Source organism: Dipteris shenzhenensis, chromosome 12, assembly GCF_047967505.1.
Source record: "Dipteris shenzhenensis isolate YYH24624 ecotype China chromosome 12, Dip_SZ_1.0, whole genome shotgun sequence".
Taxonomy (NCBI): domain Eukaryota; kingdom Viridiplantae; phylum Streptophyta; class Polypodiopsida; order Gleicheniales; family Dipteridaceae; genus Dipteris; species Dipteris shenzhenensis.
In genome coordinates this window covers 3404629-3422822 of record NC_141607.1, presented here as the reverse complement: position 1 = coordinate 3422822, position 18194 = coordinate 3404629, and the positions used below count along the sequence as shown (strand labels likewise).

Here is an 18194-nt window from a genome sequence, read left to right as displayed (position 1 = left end):
GCAGGGCCCACGTGGAGCATATCGAAATTGGGGACGCGAATATAAAAGAGCCCGGAAAAGGAGGCCCTGCGGACAATGCAAAGTGACAAGGGCCGTGGGATGAAGGTGAGGTGGACGGTTAAGATGGAGAGATGGGGGAAGTGAGAGGAGGGCCGTAGGATATGGGATCGGACGGTGGAGGTTGTGCTAGAGACAGTAAAAGGGTTGTTCTGTGTGAAGCTTGTCATCGTGTTCTTCTAAGTTCTTCTTCTTCTTCTTCTTCTTCAGCTTCATCGCCATCGTTAAGCTCAGAGCTCCGAGCTTCGGCCTTACAATCCCTCGATTTTGCTTCCTCCCTTCCCTTCTTGTAGCTTTCTCTCCCTCCCAAGCTCCTCCCCCCTTCCTTCTCTTCATTTTGATCCCCCCCTCTCCCATTTTTGTTGCCCAGCTATGGCCGCCTCCTCCCTTGCCCGATCGCCTCTCCCCTCCGCCTCCTTCTCCAGCCTCCCCGACTCCCTCTGCCGTTCTTCCTCTTCCGCACGATTTTTCGTTCCAGTTTCTGCCAAGGTTCGGCTCCCTTTCGGCCAACCTGTTCGGATCGCTGCCTCATATTGCGTAGTCTTTTCAGATCTCACTGATCTTCCCGTTTATTATGCTAGAATGCAAAGTCTGGCTTGTGATGGCGGACTCTAACTTTGCTTTTGACTAGTACACTGGCTTACACACGGAAAGGCGTGACCTTTTTTCTCTTACCTTTGGCTGCGCAGCTCGAGGCCAGAAGCGACGCATTAAGCTTGAAGTCCTCCGATTTCTGCGGCTCTGTTGCAAGCTTTGGAAGTAGCACAGCAAGGAGCGCAAGGTAGTGTATCGGCGTACGACAGTCTCGTTCTATAATGCATGCAACTGCTGCAGCTTGTCGAACTGGGTCGTGTGCATGTTTCTTTCAGTCTTGCTGAAATAAAATTGAGAAAGTCTTTGTTCAGCTAGTCCCATCAACTAGAAAACCAACATAAAGCGTAATGGACGGTTGCCATTTCAGACCAACTGATCAAGTTCTCCCAAAATTTTTATTGCGCATTTGTTTTCATCGCTCGAAGATTGCACACTGTTTCTTTCCTCAGCGCAGTTGTGAAAGCTAATTGACTGAGCGTGCATGGGTGGCGATCGTACTTTGTACTTCGTAGAATTCAGAACGCGGCCTCTGCATCCCCATGGGTTTCCACATTTCAGGATGGTGTTGCCGAACGCGTTTCCTTTTGCATGACTTGATTTTTGACGTGACCCTAGTGGCATGATTTGTCTGCAGAATCATGAAAATAATCGTTGAATTGTCTTTGACATGATGGCATTTCCTAGGTTCACACTACTGTTTGCCACTGATTGTACGTGGGTTTGGCATTTCCAAATGCGTTTCCTTGTGCATTACTGGAATTTTGACGTGACACTAGTGGCAGTATCTGTCTGTTAAATCACAGGAAAATTCCAACATGACCTGATTATTTTGGTGAATCCACTTTGAGACATGGCGTTCCTTACGTCAGACTTTTTGTGCTTAAGACCTTGGGAAAACTCTAAACTCTTTCTGGTTTGCAAGCACAACAGGAATTGACTTAGTTTAGTATTTGATGTTTCAGATCCAACAGTTTGGCGCGGCATCTATTCTCAGTCAGAGCAACAGCAACAGAGATCCCTACAAAAGTGCAGAGTAAATTACCTTCAATCCCCTCACCATCAATATTGATGCTTCATGTTTTGGAATCATGACAATTTTAATTGGGTGAAATTTTGAATAGCTTACTCATTACCTAAATTTGAAACACTCCGCCTTAGTGCTGTCCACAGAAAGGTACACCGGTCATCCCATATGGCTTAACTAATCGGCCAATGATGGTAATGTTTTGCAGAGCCTGTCACAAAAGATGTTGTCAAGATTGGTATTAATGGTGAGTTGATCACATCTTTTTACTCAAGTGCACCTTCCTTGCTAAGGACACCAATGGAAGTGTTTTCCTATTCAAAGTTTTATGGGGGATAGATTCTAAAACTTCAAATTTTCTGAAATCAAGCGGGTATTGTTTCAGAGGCTTTTTCTTTGATACTAATGGCCTTGGGACTTCAATTTCAAAACTAAACATATAAAACTATTTGTTGCAAGCATAACTTTCTTTTGGTCTTCACACTTCACACATTCAAATAGGCACAAATCAATGATCATGCATTTGAATGGTTAACTCCATGCTTTCAAAAGATTCTGGAATATTTTGAAACCCAGATTAAAGCTTATGCTTGGGAACCATGAGAACATAAGGGTAGTTTTGCTTATTAAGTTATTCTTATTTGTTATTTTTCTCATTTGCTCATAGTTTTGTTTAAAACCACTTACAAACTCCTTTCTTCCTTTGTTCTTTTGCTTGTTTTATAAAAAGATTAGTTTATAAGACTGGATATATTCTAGTTTTATGAAGGTGCATATGACTAACTTCATGCTCACAAACTTCAAATTCCATAGAGGGAGTAGATGCTCAAGCCTTGTTCTTCTAGGTAGCACAGACATTTCTGAAACGTTTCTGTCAAATACATGAGGTCCCTCTGCTTGCAAAGTCAGTCCTTGATGCTAATTTTGTTGCGCAGCTCATTTTGCATCTCCGAGACATCAACCAAAGTTTCTCATAAAACGTACAATAGCTTCCCTCTAGCAAGTCAAGCTAGTCTGAGTAACAAAATATAGTATTCTGAAATAAGAATGAGGGTTGCCTGATGGTTTTATGGGGCTTTTATTTGCCTGAGACTCACAATGGCTTGTCCAACAGCCAATAGCGTCATCAGTGGGTTGCACTCTGCCATCTGGGAGGTGAAGGCCTTGGATTGTGACTTTTTTTAATTCGGTGCTTCTTATGTGAAATACAATTTGAAGCTAATGCAATAACTATCCTCTTGATGCAGCCAATGGCCATAGTCCCTCAAAACATCAATCTATGGCAGCTCAATCAGACTTTAGCAGGCTAAATAGTGTAAAACATTTAAAGTCGTTCAGACTCTGGTGGCAGATGTAGAATCAGTATTAGGCTGTAATATGCTTAAGTCTTTCCTGGAGACTTTTTTTTGGGGTAGGGGGTGTTGTCTTGAATGTATGATCTTCCTCGTCGTGCTTCCAACATGTTTGATCGATGATGTACAAATTCTGTAGTGTCCTTTTCTGGTTGTCTTGAATGTATGACTTTCCTTATCATGCCCTGAACATGTTACGTAAAACAATTTCAATGTAGGCTTATGTTGTGACAATGCTTTCGTGATTTCGATGAAATCCTCTTTTCTCGATCTTTGGGGTTGAGGCTGTATGCCTTCTTTCACTTGCATTCAATGCCATTTCTTCTGTCTTGAGAGGAGGCTTATGTGTGACACCATAACCTTTTGTCATGACTGTGCAAGCTGTTCAAAGTGTTTGGCATGGCCTTGAGATTCACATGTGTGGTTTGGCTTTGCAGGATTTGGCCGTATTGGAAGGCTGGTTTTGCGAGCAGCCTTGGGCAGAGAAGATATTGAGGTGGTTGCAGTGAATGACCCCTTCATTGACACCAAGTACATGGTATTAAAGCTGGCCTCAAATGCTAAGTGGGCAATCCCTTTTTATGTTGTCATTAGACTTTGGATTCATTGACATACGCAACCCCTACCGGTCCCTTGGCAGGCATATATGTTCAAATATGATTCGACACACGGTATCTATAACGATAACATCAAGGTGATTGATGAAGGGACATTGGAGATTGGCGGAGACCGCATCAAAGTCTTTGGAAAGAGGTCAATAGCAGCTTTCTTTTTTTGCCTAGTGTCTTTTTATCAATTGCTGAATGAGTTTGGAAAATGCAAGGAGATGATGTGATTTATGTATCACTTAACAAGAAATTAAGGCTGGATATCTTTACAAACAGGGATCCAGCTGAGATCCCTTGGGGTGAAGCTGGAGTGGACTATGTTGTGGAGGCATCTGGAGTTTTCACTACTACTGAGAAGGCTTCTGCACACTTGAAGGTCATTTTCTGTTGGAATGATATCTGATAAATCTCCATTGTCACAATATGGATTGCCAGTAAAAAGTTACGGCATGCACAGTATATGTGAGTACTGATCATGCTCCTCTTGTCTCTTTCAACTGCATTTCGACACCTGGTGCAAATACAGGGTGGTGCAAAGAAAGTCATCATCTCAGCACCTTCAGCCGATGCACCAATGTTTGTTATGGGTGTTAATGAAGGGTCGTATAAACCGGAAATGCAGATTGTGTCAAATGCAAGCTGCACCACAAATTGTCTTGCTCCGCTTGCCAAGGTATTGATGTGGATTTAGCTGCGTTTTAGGGAGAGTCTTCTCTTGTAAATACCAGGAAATTGAACTTGCCCGGGCATTGGCGGCTCTCAGGTTGTTCACCAAGAGTTCGGGATTCTTGAAGGCCTAATGACGACAGTACATGCAACCACTGGTAGAGCTCTGCTTAGTGCTTCCTTTTGAATCGTTTCTTTTCAGAGCTAAGTTGCCGTTATTACAAGTATCTGCTGCCGCTACCTTTGTTATCGGCGTGACAGATGTAAATTGGTTTGATGGCATTGAGACTAGTCTTAATCAGCAATTATTTTTGGGAGTCTCTTTCAGCCACACAGAAGACTGTGGATGGTCCCTCTGGAAAAGATTGGCGTGGAGGCAGAGGTGCTGGGCAAAATATAATCCCAAGCTCCACAGGTGCAGCAAAGGTATGAGTGATTTCCTGCTTACATAAATATCAGTGCTACTCAATTCATGAACATTGCGCCTTAATGTCTTCTGTCCAAAGAAGACTTGAAAGATTGTGAAGTGACCTGTATATAGTTATAATATAAGATACAATTGTACCAATGCCGTTATGAAGATATAATCCAGTTCTGAAATTCGAAGCTTGAGTTTGATACCAACCTTCATTTGGGATGGGCACATGAACCTATGGCCTGGTAGCACAAGGGAAGAGGCCCATTCTGAGCTTGAACCTGAATCAATTGCGCTGATCATGATAAGTGACAATCATCTTATATACAAAATATCAGGTAGGTCCATGCAAGTTTGATAAAGTACAATTAGTACTTGTCTCATCAATGCGTATTTTACAACAAACATGCGAGGAGTTCTAGAACGTTTCAATTTCAAAGAAACCTTGCTTGCTCTCCAATCATACACATCTTTTTCTCTAGCCTAGACTCCCTATCCTCTCTCCCTCCCATTCTCACTCTCTTTCCTTCTCCTTCCCCCCTTCTGTCTCCCTCCTCCTATTATTCTACCTTATGACCATTCCCTGTCACTTCATGATGTTAGGCCATATTCCCCACTGCACTATTGTAGCAAGGAGCTAAGAAAGGCATGCTGTTGAGGGGTATTTAGGCACCTAGGCTAAGTCATAGGCTAAGTAGAGTCATGTGGAAGTTGGAAGGTCACAAGTCATGTGGAAGTTGGAAGGTCACAAGTCATATAGATGAGTGGCAGCTACCAAGGACCACTATGGGCAGTTATAACTCCTTTTGGATAACGGTATCTTGATGTATGGCAATCAGACTACTATCTAACCAAGATTTTGGACCATATATTCCCCTTTGGCAAGTGGGATGCTGATTGGATGCACGATTCTCCATACTCCTGATTGTGTAATTTTGGGAGAAGAAAGCTTTTGTGTATCTTTCTCTGTTGTATCTACTTTTGCCTTGAAGGATACATTTTGAGCTCGTAATGCAGTCCGACTAGCTTTTGTTTCTGCACTGTCTTGTTTTCTTTGCATTGCTCATGCATATTTATGTTGTGGACAAGTTTAGCCCACAACACATTTGGCGATCTTGTAGTTGGTTCTTACCTTCAGAATCTCTGGTCTACCATGACAAGAGGTGGCAGTTCTTTCCGGTAGAAGCTGTTAATCCATGAAGCCAAAGAAGATGAAGATGGAGATGGAGATGAGGGTGGTGGAAACAACTCACATTGCTGTGAGATCACCTTGTTGCATTCTCACACATCTCTCATACCTTCATTTCGCTTTTGAATCTTGCTGAGATATGAAATCCAATCGGATCACTCGACACTCGATAATTCTCTCTCAAGGAGCATTTGCTTTGCGCAATTTTGTTAGGGAGCTCGTTTCACGATTATATTTACCGCAGTGGTCGCTCTACAATGAACCTTTTCCTCTCCCTGTTGATCTTTTGACTTGCTTTGTACGTGGAGTCCTTGTCCGTCTATTCATTTGTGTTACTGACTTCTCCCATAGCGCTTAAACAACAATATTCCACTTCTTGAGCATGTAGAATTCGTCAAAGCGGCTTGCAGTTCTATTGCTTTAATGTCAGATTACAGCCTGGATCTAACTTTTGTGTCATCTATTGCGAATACGATATGTAGAGTTTTACATGACAACACTGATTCTAGAGAAGAATGGCTAGTGACTATCTGAACAAAGTGAAGCATGTATTTGAGGTACATTTATCTCAATATTTTATGATTTATCTCGAAAACAAGTTTCTCAATTTCTGGTCATATCATGGCAAAGTCAAAGCAAAAGAAGTGTTGGAGGATGCATTGTTTGATGACTCAAAATTCTGATCATATGGAAAAAGATTGTTATTTAAATTTGTGCAAGCATTGCAAGCAACATGGTCATTGGAGGAAACATTGTTATTAGATAAACTTGACAAATATTCAGCAGTGTATCTCACTTCAATACTTGGGTACACACAAGAAGATAGAAACACTTACAGAGGTGGGAGAGCGATCTCTCAGAAGTACAGTCCAAAAGCTCTCATAATAGAAGTAGAAATTAGTACAAAAGGAACTTCAAAAGGGTGCCAACACGTGCAGGAAACTCTGCTGGGGTAAGGCACCACCATGACCCTTGTATGCTGCACCCTCTGCTGAGGATCTCCAATGCTCCGCCAGCAAAGGTGTCGAGAACTACAAACCACTAAGTGGCCTCCTTGTCCTACTTTCAGGTCCACATTTCTTGGCTTTCCCCTTTTAGCCTTACCCTTGCCCTTTCAAGTAGGCATTGAAACACCTTATTCTGTTTGTTAGTCACCTGATTGACATCACAAAACTATGAAAGGCCTTTGTCAACTAAACAAGCATGGTCACATATCTACTCAAAAATTGTTGTTGTGCTCAAAGGTCTCACACCACGCAAGCCTGTTTGGATGTTGTAACATCTTGGGTGGTTGATATTACTGAATCTGCCGCTGTCATCATGATGGTGATGACTTGTGAGCCTGCTGGGAATCTGATATGAAGTGATCTAGACTGGCAAAGGTGCGGCAAAAATTTTGGAGCAGAAGGGACAATGCCCCACGTGTAAGCCCTCATATGAGCGGAGCACATGGGCTTCTTACATCTATTGCATGCATGAATGAGTTGTGTGCCATGTGGGCACAAGAACAAGGTGCCACATAGGGCTGTGACGTAGGCAGCAGCAAACAGGCTGCCATGTTGACAGCAAGGCTGGTGATGTGGCTGTCAGTTGCAATGATGAAGGGATGGCATACAGTCTGCAGCAGTGGCGGGTGTATGAGGCAGGCACACACCCTCACAGACGGAGTAACAGGCCATCAGAAGATGGGGCCATGAGTCATGACTGGGGCAGAAGAGCACCCAGCAGAAGGGCCATGGGAGAACTAGGAAGGGGCAATTATAGGCCACATGTGGGACAACCAGACTTGCTGGTCAGCCAGCCAATTGGGGGGGGGGGACTCAGTTAGGGCAGATCAGGGTTGGTCCCGGGTCTGCTGGTCAGCCATACAGGAGGGACTTCTGAGCAGGAATGCCAGCGTGTAGGATGGGTCAGACTATTCTACTTTCCTCTTCAAATGATGAGGACTCTAGACCCTCATACCTTCACCGAGAGCTACTGAAGCTCACAAGGGCACGCAGCATACAGGGAACGTAGGCTTTGAAGCAAATCTGAAGCATCCCACTGAGGGCCAAGGAAGCAACAAGTGCTGCAGGTGTTGGGCATCCATGGGTGCCATCCTTCGTAAGAGTTTGCAATGTACATTGAGGACTTTTGGCTGTCCTCACTGCTGTTCATATCTTCCTGGCCCCAAACCCATTCATACTAGGTACACCCACGGTCATAATCTGGCACGATGAGAAACACAGCTTGGAAAGTTTATCACTAAGATGATCTACTCTCATGGTAGCTGATAGCAATTTCATTTCAGCGAGGGTACTAATGCAAAAACACTGTGTACTGTCTTTCTTTGTAAGTTACACTGGATCTCCCCCGAATATTTATATCTGCATTTACAGAGATACATTTTAGAAATGCAAGCCTATTAACTTGTCTGAACTTAGGTTTTTGTTTGGTATTACATGTATAGGTCCCATCTCCCTTGCATGAGCTAAATATCAACGAGGTCATAAAAAACCCCTTACTGAGTATTCTATTTCAAGTGTATTGCTTTTGCTCGTCATATCTGATCCGTTTATATGCTTTTCTCATCGTGTCATTGTATTCCTGGATCTCCACCTGTGAGCGCAAAATTTTCTGATCTGACATCTATGAGCCCTTTCCCTTTGCAAGCTCCATTCAGATTTTAGAACTCCATGAGGTGCATACTCACCGTACTCATCTTTGGTGCAGGCTGTAGGGAAGGTGCTCCCAGAACTGAATGGCAAACTGACTGGCATGGCATTCAGGGTGCCAACTCCTAATGTTTCGGTTGTGGACTTGACTGTTCGATTGGTGAAAGGTGCATCATATGATGATATCAAAGCAGCTGTGAAGTAAGTTACGTTCTCTCTTTTTGTGTCTGCAATGTTTCTTAACATCTCTACCTTGCCTTTAAATTGTTACAACAAATATCAAGTTTTACTTGGATAAAGCATGGTCCATTTGAAGGGTCTTGGTACAGCAATGGCCCATATAGTAGCACTTTGAGGGGAGATGCTCAAGATGCATTTTTTGCAAGATGTGTAATTTTTGAGTTTCTGTGAGAATCAATCAAAATCATGAAATCGGACATAGAAATGGTCTGTTACCATTTGAAGCCCAGTGTTTTATGGCGACAACAAATAATATAGGAAGTTTCTTTTGGGGTTTCACTTATTGTTTGTACACTTTCTCTGTGATTATTTGCATGCTTTCCTTTTTGGCTTTACTGACTCTGTTGTAAATGTCATTGGGCAGAGCTGCATCTGAAGGGTCAATGAAAGGCATTCTTGGATACACAGAGGATGATGTTGTGTCCACGGATTTTGTTGGTGATGCAAGGTGATTGCAAATTGCTTTTAAAGAAAATTGGAAGATTGGTGTGCTATCTGGTATGAAGTATTTCATGATTTCTGAAGGTTTTGAGCTCGCAATTTTGGCTGCATACAGATCTAGCATTTTTGATGCAAAAGCAGGCATTGCCTTAAATAACAACTTCATTAAGCTTGTTTCATGGTATGACAACGAGTGGGGATACAGGTATGAATGGAATAAACTCCCTTCACTAAGCTTTCTTGTAAGGACTTTTCAAAATGGTGTGATCTAATGCAGTTAAATCTGTTGCTTGGGAATTTTGCAGCAGTCGAGTGGTTGATTTAATCAATCACATTGCACTAGTTGTGGCTGCAAACAAAGCCAACTGAATCGGAGTTCAGGAAAAGGAAATTTAGACATATCAGCCAGACAAGGCCAATCACTCGAGTTGATTTGCTGGCATTTTTGTGGAATTTAAAGTAGATAATTTTGGTGTCGAAGTGCTCAAGCAGCAAAAGTATTGTAGATTCTAGAGGAGGTTGATGATCCTGAGAGTAATAAGGTGTCCTGATTGAGGCGGCGATACCACATGCACTATTTACTCGGCTTCACAATTTTTGGCTTTCGTTTTGTGCACAGTATCTGAGAAGACTTTTCCTATTGTGAATGGATAAAAGCTTTGGAACCTTTATTTGAAGAATTTATTTCACAAGATGCATCTCTTCATCACATACACTTGCAATCAGCAGTCATATGAAGCTCAGGGCTGAGTTCATTGACCTTCCACATGAATGGCTCATGGAGCTTTGCATGTATGGGACTCTGGTGTCTTATGTGTATAGAGAAGCAGTCAGAATTTCACACTAGAGTAACAAGGTGAAAATTTTCACTAGGCTTGCTAGAAATGGAAGTATAGTCGAAGGGACACTGAAGCTAGTGCTTCGACCTGTAGTAGTGGTTTGTGCTGACGATGGTTGTAGAATTATCAATGTTCTTCCAAATGTGGTCTAGCGTCGAGCGATAAACTATTGTTAGGACAACAATGGCTTGGTGGTAAGATAGACGTTGTAGTGTAGTGGATAAGGCGATAAAAGCATGCGATGTATGGGCCGAGTTGGTGTTGAAGTCGCCTAAGATCACAATTGGGATGTGTCCGTCCAGTTTTGCTAGTGGGCGCTGCAGCGCAGCAAGGAAGTCAACGATTGGTGTTTTGGGAGATTATTACATGTCAATGACTTGGATTTTGTTATGTGTGATTGCTAAAAATGGAGGATATGACCTTGGCATCGTTTGTTGCCTACTGTTGTGCTGCAAAAGTAGTTCATGTGCTGAGTTGTACCGGATGGATAAACATGTCCCGTGAAGCATGAATTTCATTGACTATGCTTGCTAGTAGTCTTGCTGCTGTTTTGCCTTTTGTTTCTTGTAGGTATAGGATGTCAGCAGCCAGCAGGTGGTTGTCTGCCAATATGTCTTGGACATGGGAATTTAGCGATATTGTGTTCAGGGACTCCATGATTATGTGCTTCGCTTTGTGCCTGCCAATATGTCTTGGACATGGGAATTTAGCGATATTGTGTTCAGGGACTCCATGATTATGTGCTTTGCTTTGTGCATTGGTAGGTTTCTCTGCAAGTATTGTGAGCTTACCTCTGCATGCAATCGCGCAGTTTCCTTTACAGAATTCTGTCGACTTTGATGTGCGTTGCTTCTAGTTTGTTGGGTAGAAACAAGTTGGTTGGGTAAGAAATACGAGAAATTGCAGTGTATGCTAAGCCGTGGCCTCGAATGTTTGTTGGATCGAATGCAACACTTGCCATTGTGAGTCCTCGTGTGTTGTGTATTGTCCTTGCGTTGGCGGGCTGTAGTGGCAGTTGGTTTTCGTGTGATGGTGTTCAGAGAGCTTTTGCCTATTTGGAATTCTTTTGTGATTTGTTGCATTGGTGTCCAATCATGCGATATTGTGTTGTCGTGCAGTGGATGTTTTTGTAGTGTTCTTGATTCTATGCTTCTGTTGTAGAAGTTGATCCAGGCGATTGGTTTATTTTGTGTTGTTAGGTGTTTGAGTGTGCCACCGGCACCATTTACCAAGCCATCCTCAATGTCCATGTTGGTCGCACGAATTTCAACTATCATGCCTTGTTTTAGTGCTAACGTTGCATGCAATCCAGCTATTGCTTGGTGTGGTTTGCTAGATGGTTGCGCTTGTTTGTTGCAGGTCATATTTTTTGTCAATGGCTTGGATGATATGAGTTGTGCTTGGTAGCTCATCAAACACATGCTGGTTATGTCTTTCTTTTTGTGCATGTGTGAAGAGAGGTGCACAATGTCTATATTTGGGATTGGTTGTTTGTAGAACATTTTGTCTAGGTATGATAGGTCATCTTGTGTTTGGTTGGCTAACTCTTACCCTGTTCTTTGCTCGTAGCATCTGATCTTGTCTTGTCAAAATGTTTGCTCGATTAAGTTGGAGTGCTTTGGTCTCTTGAAGATCCATGCATCCCTGGTTTATTTTGTGTTGTTGTTAGGTGTTCGAATGTGCCACCGGCACCATTTACCAAGCCATCCTCAATGTCCATGTTGGTCGCACGAATTTCAACTATCATGCCTTGTTTTAGTGCTAATGTTGCATGCAATCCAGCTATTGCTTGGTGTGTTTTGTTAGATGGTTGTGCTTGTTTGTTGCAAGTCTTATATTTTTTGTCAATGGCTTGGATGATATGAGTTGTGCTTGGTAGCTCATCAAACACATGTTGGTTATGTCTTTCTTTTTGTGCATGTGTGAAGAAGAGGTGCACAATGTCTATATTTGGGATTGGTTGTTTGTAGAACATTCTGGCTAGGTATGATAGGTCATCTTGTGTTTGGTTGGCCAACTCTTAGTCTGTTCAATGCGTTGATGAATGTGATATCTCTTTGTTGCATTATTGTTCTTTGCTCGTAGCATCTAATCTTGTCTTGCCAAAATGTTTGCTCGATTAAGTTGGAGTGCTTTGGTCTCTTGAAGATCCATGCATCCTTGGTTGCGCTTGCTTGGCAAAGGTCTCCATGAAAAAACATCTAGATCATTGAATTTGATCGAGTGTGTTTTTTATGGAACCAAGGCGTGTTAATCAATGCTAGCATACTTTGGTTGATAAGAAGCTTCGATGAAAATGACTATTGAGTGCTTAGATAATCAAGTTTCTCTCTTGCTAAGTTCATTAATGTGCTTGTAACTAGTGCGAGGTGCCAAGGTTGAATGGATTGTTGTCTCGCTTATGATGAAAGTAGCTCTATTTGTGTATGCCATTAGTAGTGGTGTTGGTAGGTCAGCGTTGTTGCCAATGGATTGTGTATTATGTCGGATCAAGCCTTGCACTATTGTTAGTAGTGTACATGTCTTGCCTGTGCTAGCAATGCCATTTAAGAAAGAAATGGATGGGCTATCTTGCATTTGGCATGCTTGTATGTTCTATGTTGTGATGCTGTTTGTTGGCCAAGCTCGTTGGTGTGGACAAATCTAGCGCAAGACTACACGCTTGGCGGTTGCTTGATTTTGTGCTAGAGCTTTCCATTGAGCTATTGGCATTCATGTTTTTGTATCGTCCTTTCTGGCATGCCAAAGGCAAATGCTTAAGTGTTTGGTTTGCCTTTTTCTATCTATGGCCTTAAATAAATGAGTGCTATCATGGAAGGATAACCTGAGAGGGTTATCCTTCCATGGTAGCATTCATTTAAGGCCCCCTTGCATCCGATCTTGTCCGTCAGAATGTTTGCTTGATGAAGTTGGTGGAGTGCTTTGGTCTCTTGAAGATCCACGTGTTCGTGGTTGGGCTTGCTCGGCAAAGGTCTTCATAGAAAAAAACATCTAGGTCTAATTTGATCGCATGTATTTCTTATGGAACCAAGGCGTCTGTCAATCAACGCTAGCATACTTTGGTTGATAAGAGAAGCTTCGTCATGAAAATGACTATTGAGTGCTTAGGTCATCCAGTTTCTCTCTTGCTAAATCCATTGATGTGCTTAGATCATCAAGTTTCTCTCTTGCTAAATTCATTGATGTGCTTGTCACTAGTGGGAGGTGATGCTGTTTGTTGGCCAAGCTCGTTGGTCCTGCAAATCTAGCGCAAGACTACACTCTTGGTGGTTGCTTGATTCTGTGCTAGAGCTTTCCATTCGAGCTATTGACATTCATGTTTTGTATCGTCCTTTTTGGCATGCCAAAGGCAAATGCTTAAGCATTTGTTTTGCCTTTCTCTATCTATGGGGTTTGTGCTATCATGGAAGGATACACTGAGAGGGGATTTAAGGGTTGTCCATCATTGAAGGATAACATGAAATGGGATTTAAGAGCACTCCTAATCTAAGGGTGAGGTGGTCTAGTCTAAGGGTGAGGTGAGAGGAGATTTAAGAGCTTTCCTAATCTAAGGGTGATGTCACATCTCCTCATCTAAGGGTGAGGTTGTCCCATTTCCTTTGGTATGCCTAGTGAAATTTTTACCTTTTTGTGAATTTTTCTTTGTTTTTGTTTGATGAATTCAATGTTTGCATGGTATGCATCTAGATGCCCATCCTTGCCAATCTTCTAGAGTGGATTCCTTTGTGCTAGTGAATGGGATGTACAACAAACAGCTTTCATGGTAGAAGTCTTTTGAGTCTTTGTGCTGATTGAAGTGCACAAAGCAAATCATTTTAAGTTTCTTTTCTCCACTATGGCTTGACTTAAAGTTGCTTGCATGTTCAGTGAAGCAAATGGTTTGTAAAGTTGGTCGGCGATTGATATACTGTTGGATGATATCTTCATAGAAGATGTTTGTATCATGGGTTTGCTAAGGTCTGCATGTTTGCTTTCTGCTTTAATAGTATTGTCATGGTTTCTTGAAAATTAGTGTTGATAAACGTGAACCAATAGCCCGTTGAAATGTTCCTTTTTGAATGTCTTTAGCTACATCATTTGTGACATCTTTCCCTCTTGCCTTTTTGTTCTCATATATTGTTCACTAGCAAGTGCATGCGAAAATATATGGGTATGTTGCATTGGCACTTGTTTACACTCCAAACATGCAATTCAATTTTTTAAAGTCTATCAATGTATGCCACTCAATATTCAAAGACCAAAGCCTTCTACGACTAGTGGCTATCCTTTGGTATGAGCATCTATAACAATGGGAAAAGACCCATTCCAAAGAAGAGTTTGTTCTTTTGGGAGAGTTCAAATACAATAGGCTAGGTATGTTTTTTTGATTGTACACTAAATTCATCTTGAACCTCCTCATTCATCTTGAACCTCCTCATTCTTTTCATGTTCCAAGGCCTTATTCATTAGTGTCATGCTCACCTTCTCTAACTTGTGAACTTTGACATGTTTGCACTCATATAACTTTATGATTAATACTAACTTGCCCATTGAAATCTATTAAATGACAAAAATTAAAGCATTAAAGCTTATCTCATTGAAAGATCACAACAAGGAAAGGAAGAGAACTTACCTTTTGCTTTTATATTGTAATTGTACCATTATAGCTTGGACCTTATGTATATAAAAAATTGCATTGTAAAAATCTGTGTAATTAAATGTAGAAGGCCTTTGTTTACCTTGTTTATGTCATCTTGGTTCCTTTTTTGTGATGTCCTCCTCTTAGTGGCTTGATCATTTTCAATATTTTTGTCTCCTCTTTTTCCTAATTCTTGTTGTCCAATGGCATTGTATCTAATATGTGTGAAAATTCATGTAGCAAAACTTGGATAGTAGAATTAGTCTTCTTCCCTGCTAATCTAAAATATTCCAGACTTTATCTCTATAACAATCGGTTCTTTAAAACTTGAAATTGAAGTGCATTTACAAAAACATGATAAATAGCCAAGTACCCTTGCTTACTAATGCCAACTTCATCACATGCATGAATACAATTCTTCTTCTTAATTACAATCTTCATAGCATAAAAGTTTATAACCTGCATGTTCTCTAACAACCTCGTCCATAACGTTCCTTCAAAAAATATGAATAAGAAAGCACGGGAGTTATTTTGTGAGAAATGTAAAATTCTGTAGCTTGCACCCTACGCTTCCTTGCTCCACCACTAGTTACTAAATTGTCTTAATGATCTTGTCATCGGGAGCGACAAAGCAATGTACGTAGCTTCCTGCCAACAAAGCAACGTACGCAACTTTTTGCGAACTAAGCTCTTGAGTGTTTATCATTGTATTGACAATTCATTCGCAGGCATTAAATTGTGCTTAAGTTGTTTTTCATGTTGTATCCGAATGCTTCTTTCATTGCTCTTGTTGTTGTCTGACTTGATCGTGTATGATGTGTAGTACGCTGTTAGGCCATGCACATTTAGGATGAATTATATATCCGTATTTGAGTCCCATAGGGAGGATAGCATAGGGTTAAAGTTGTTTGTGTAGGTATCTTTTGGTTCTCTCTCTAATAAGATGGTTGGCTTTGTTATAGCGTATCTCAATGCATTGAGGTATTCACTTGTTGTAGTGTGTAGGAGATACAACCATTCATTAAATGTGGTTCTTGTGCCCTGTTTGAGGTCTAGCAAAGCTTTTATGATCCTCTTCACGAGCTCTTGGAGGACTTGTTGGTATTCAAGTTCTTTATTAATTGGTTGTAGGTTACATGTGGCTCGCAATGGGGATTTTGGAAATCCATACTTGCATGGCCTATTGTTTTTTTTGCAACCTTTTTGATGATGGTGGGTCGCTAGCTGGCGAATAATTGCAAATACGTTTTTCTTTAGTTTGTCTTTATAGACGATATGCACAATGCTTCAAAGTCCCTATATCCTATCCTTGAATTGACCAGTAGCTCGTCGATATTCATATCTTGTCGAACATCTTTTGTGCTTAGTTGTCTCCCATGCAGTTGCCCTTTTCGGCTTAGCATGTCGATATTCATATCTTGCCAAACATCTCAAGCGCTTAGTTGGCTTCTGCAAAGTTGCCCTTTTTGAAGCCGGATCTAGGTCAATGACGAGATTTTAAGCACCATTATCTTCATCGTTCTAAAGAACAACTCTCAATGTTTCTTGCAAATATCATGTCTTTGTTGATTAACTCCCATCTTGCAATTTTTTGGTAGTTTCAAGAACACAGGTCGTGGTAAGATCTTCGTTGTTCGAAGAATGTTGGAAATGGCATTTCTTCACAAAAGCTATCTTTGAACAGGCAGCAGTGAATGCCCTTCGCATGGCATGACATGTGTGGTGGAGTCATTGTAGTTGACAACTTGATGTACAGTGTATGAGCCATGGAGCAAGGTGTTTGTTTCAATCACGTAGAGCTTGTAAATAGTCTTGAATTTGTAGTTTAGTTCTCAAATTTGCATGAATGGTATTCTTAATGAGAGCAACCACGCTTGAATTGAATTAAGCTTCCCAACGTTGTCAATCTTTGCATTCATTTGCAACATAGAGCTTGCAACGTTGTTAGTCTTTGCATTCATTTGCAACATAGAGCTTGCAAATAGATTTGGCAACCAATCATGTGAGTCAATTGTGTGTAATTGAAGAATATCATGATAAAGCAAGAAACACAGATGATTGTGCAAGCTAGTGAATTTTTCCAAAAAATATATGGGGAGCACTCATCCCTAGAAGGATATCTTCTTACCATAACCCAATCTAGAAACCTACCTTGCAAAAGCCTTCATAAGTTCTTTTTGTTTTCGCAATGTTGGGGACTAGCGTAAGGATTGTTCCGTCTAGAATGGAAGGCATATTACTTTTTGATTTCCACACCCCTATGTTCCGTGCCACATACATAGCACAACCCTTGTCTTGGAATTCACTTACCATATGATCGTACTCTCCATGGCATTCAGGAACAAAATATAGTTGCAGTAAATATGAAAAGAATAGTGTAAATTAAGAAATCAAAGAGGGACATAGAATTCTCCAACATTCAAGATTCGAGAAGGTTTGTAGGTAATTATACTTTCTCTATTTATTGAAAAAGGTCTAGCCACAATTGTGAGCTGCTCAAGTTGCAAGGGAATGGTTCAGCTTTGCTAATTGTACTCATCGCATCAACATGCATTGAGAATGGGCATGTGGCACCATCATTAGGATTTTTTTGCTTCACTGCAACACCTTCTATGCAAATATAGTTTTTCAACTCCACAAACTCAAAAAATCTTTCCAGGAAAACCAATGGTTTGCTCCACAAATGGTCTATTAAATTAGCTTTCATAAGCTTTAGCCAAGGCCCTCTTGTTGCATGATATGTGCCATATCTTACGAGCACTTTCCCCTCAAATGTAAACCTTACAAACACTTTCCCCTCAAATGCAAATCTAAGTCCTCATAGTCATCAGTAGCCTCAACCTTGCAAGTAATCACAACATGCTGATCATTGGGTTCCAGAATGCCTACGAAGACTTGCACCTACTTAGAATGATTGACGCAAGATTTATTTTTGCACAAGTTATCCATTTGCTGGTGGAAAATACTTCAAAGTTAATTAGTTCCTAACCTTCATCACATTTAGCCATTCTTTTCTTAAAAGCAATAGCTAGCTTCATTGCTTTCTTCAAGTGTGACTCATGTCTACTACTGCCAAAACCTCGGTGCCTCATTGATGTTTTTGTCAAAGTAATAGGGTTGCTTGAAGGTATTAGACAAGGGACTATATCATGATCCCCACTACAAAGGTCTCTAATGCATGCCTTCCTTGGTGTATAGTAATGACCTTCTCACAATCTATGGAAGAAATTAGTTCATTGTAAGCACTTTGAAGGAAACTGTATTTTTCAATTTAAAGCTCAACATAAGGAATTCAAGTTCTCAATTCAAAGGTTGACATAGCTCTACATAAGCAATTCAAGTTTTTAATTCGAAAGCATGGGATATTAATTCAATCCATCCAATTACATATATTTTATATGGTACCATAGGTGATGTCCATAGGCTGGATTCCATGAAAGATCTCAACATTTTCTACGGCACCTTTTTGAAGAAGTATTACATTTTCCATTGATATC

The 18194-nt window shown here is 41.0% G+C and overlaps 1 protein-coding gene across 1 annotated transcript; it reads left to right on the top strand.

Moving 5' to 3' along the window:
* The first annotated feature begins 250 nt into the window (after nt 1-250).
* Nucleotides 251-10081, top strand: LOC147895690 (glyceraldehyde-3-phosphate dehydrogenase, cytosolic-like). The gene is made up of 14 exons (XM_087382319.1): nt 251-546; nt 747-838; nt 1614-1684; nt 1884-1922; nt 3465-3565; nt 3668-3780; nt 3912-4011; nt 4162-4308; nt 4399-4459; nt 4630-4727; nt 8618-8760; nt 9164-9247; nt 9356-9445; nt 9546-10081. The coding sequence occupies exons 1-14, from the start codon at nt 430-432 to the stop codon at nt 9607-9609; spliced, it is 1320 nt and encodes a 439-aa protein (XP_087238445.1). The 5' UTR covers nt 251-429; the 3' UTR covers nt 9610-10081.
* Nucleotides 10082-18194: the final 8113 nt, after the last annotated feature.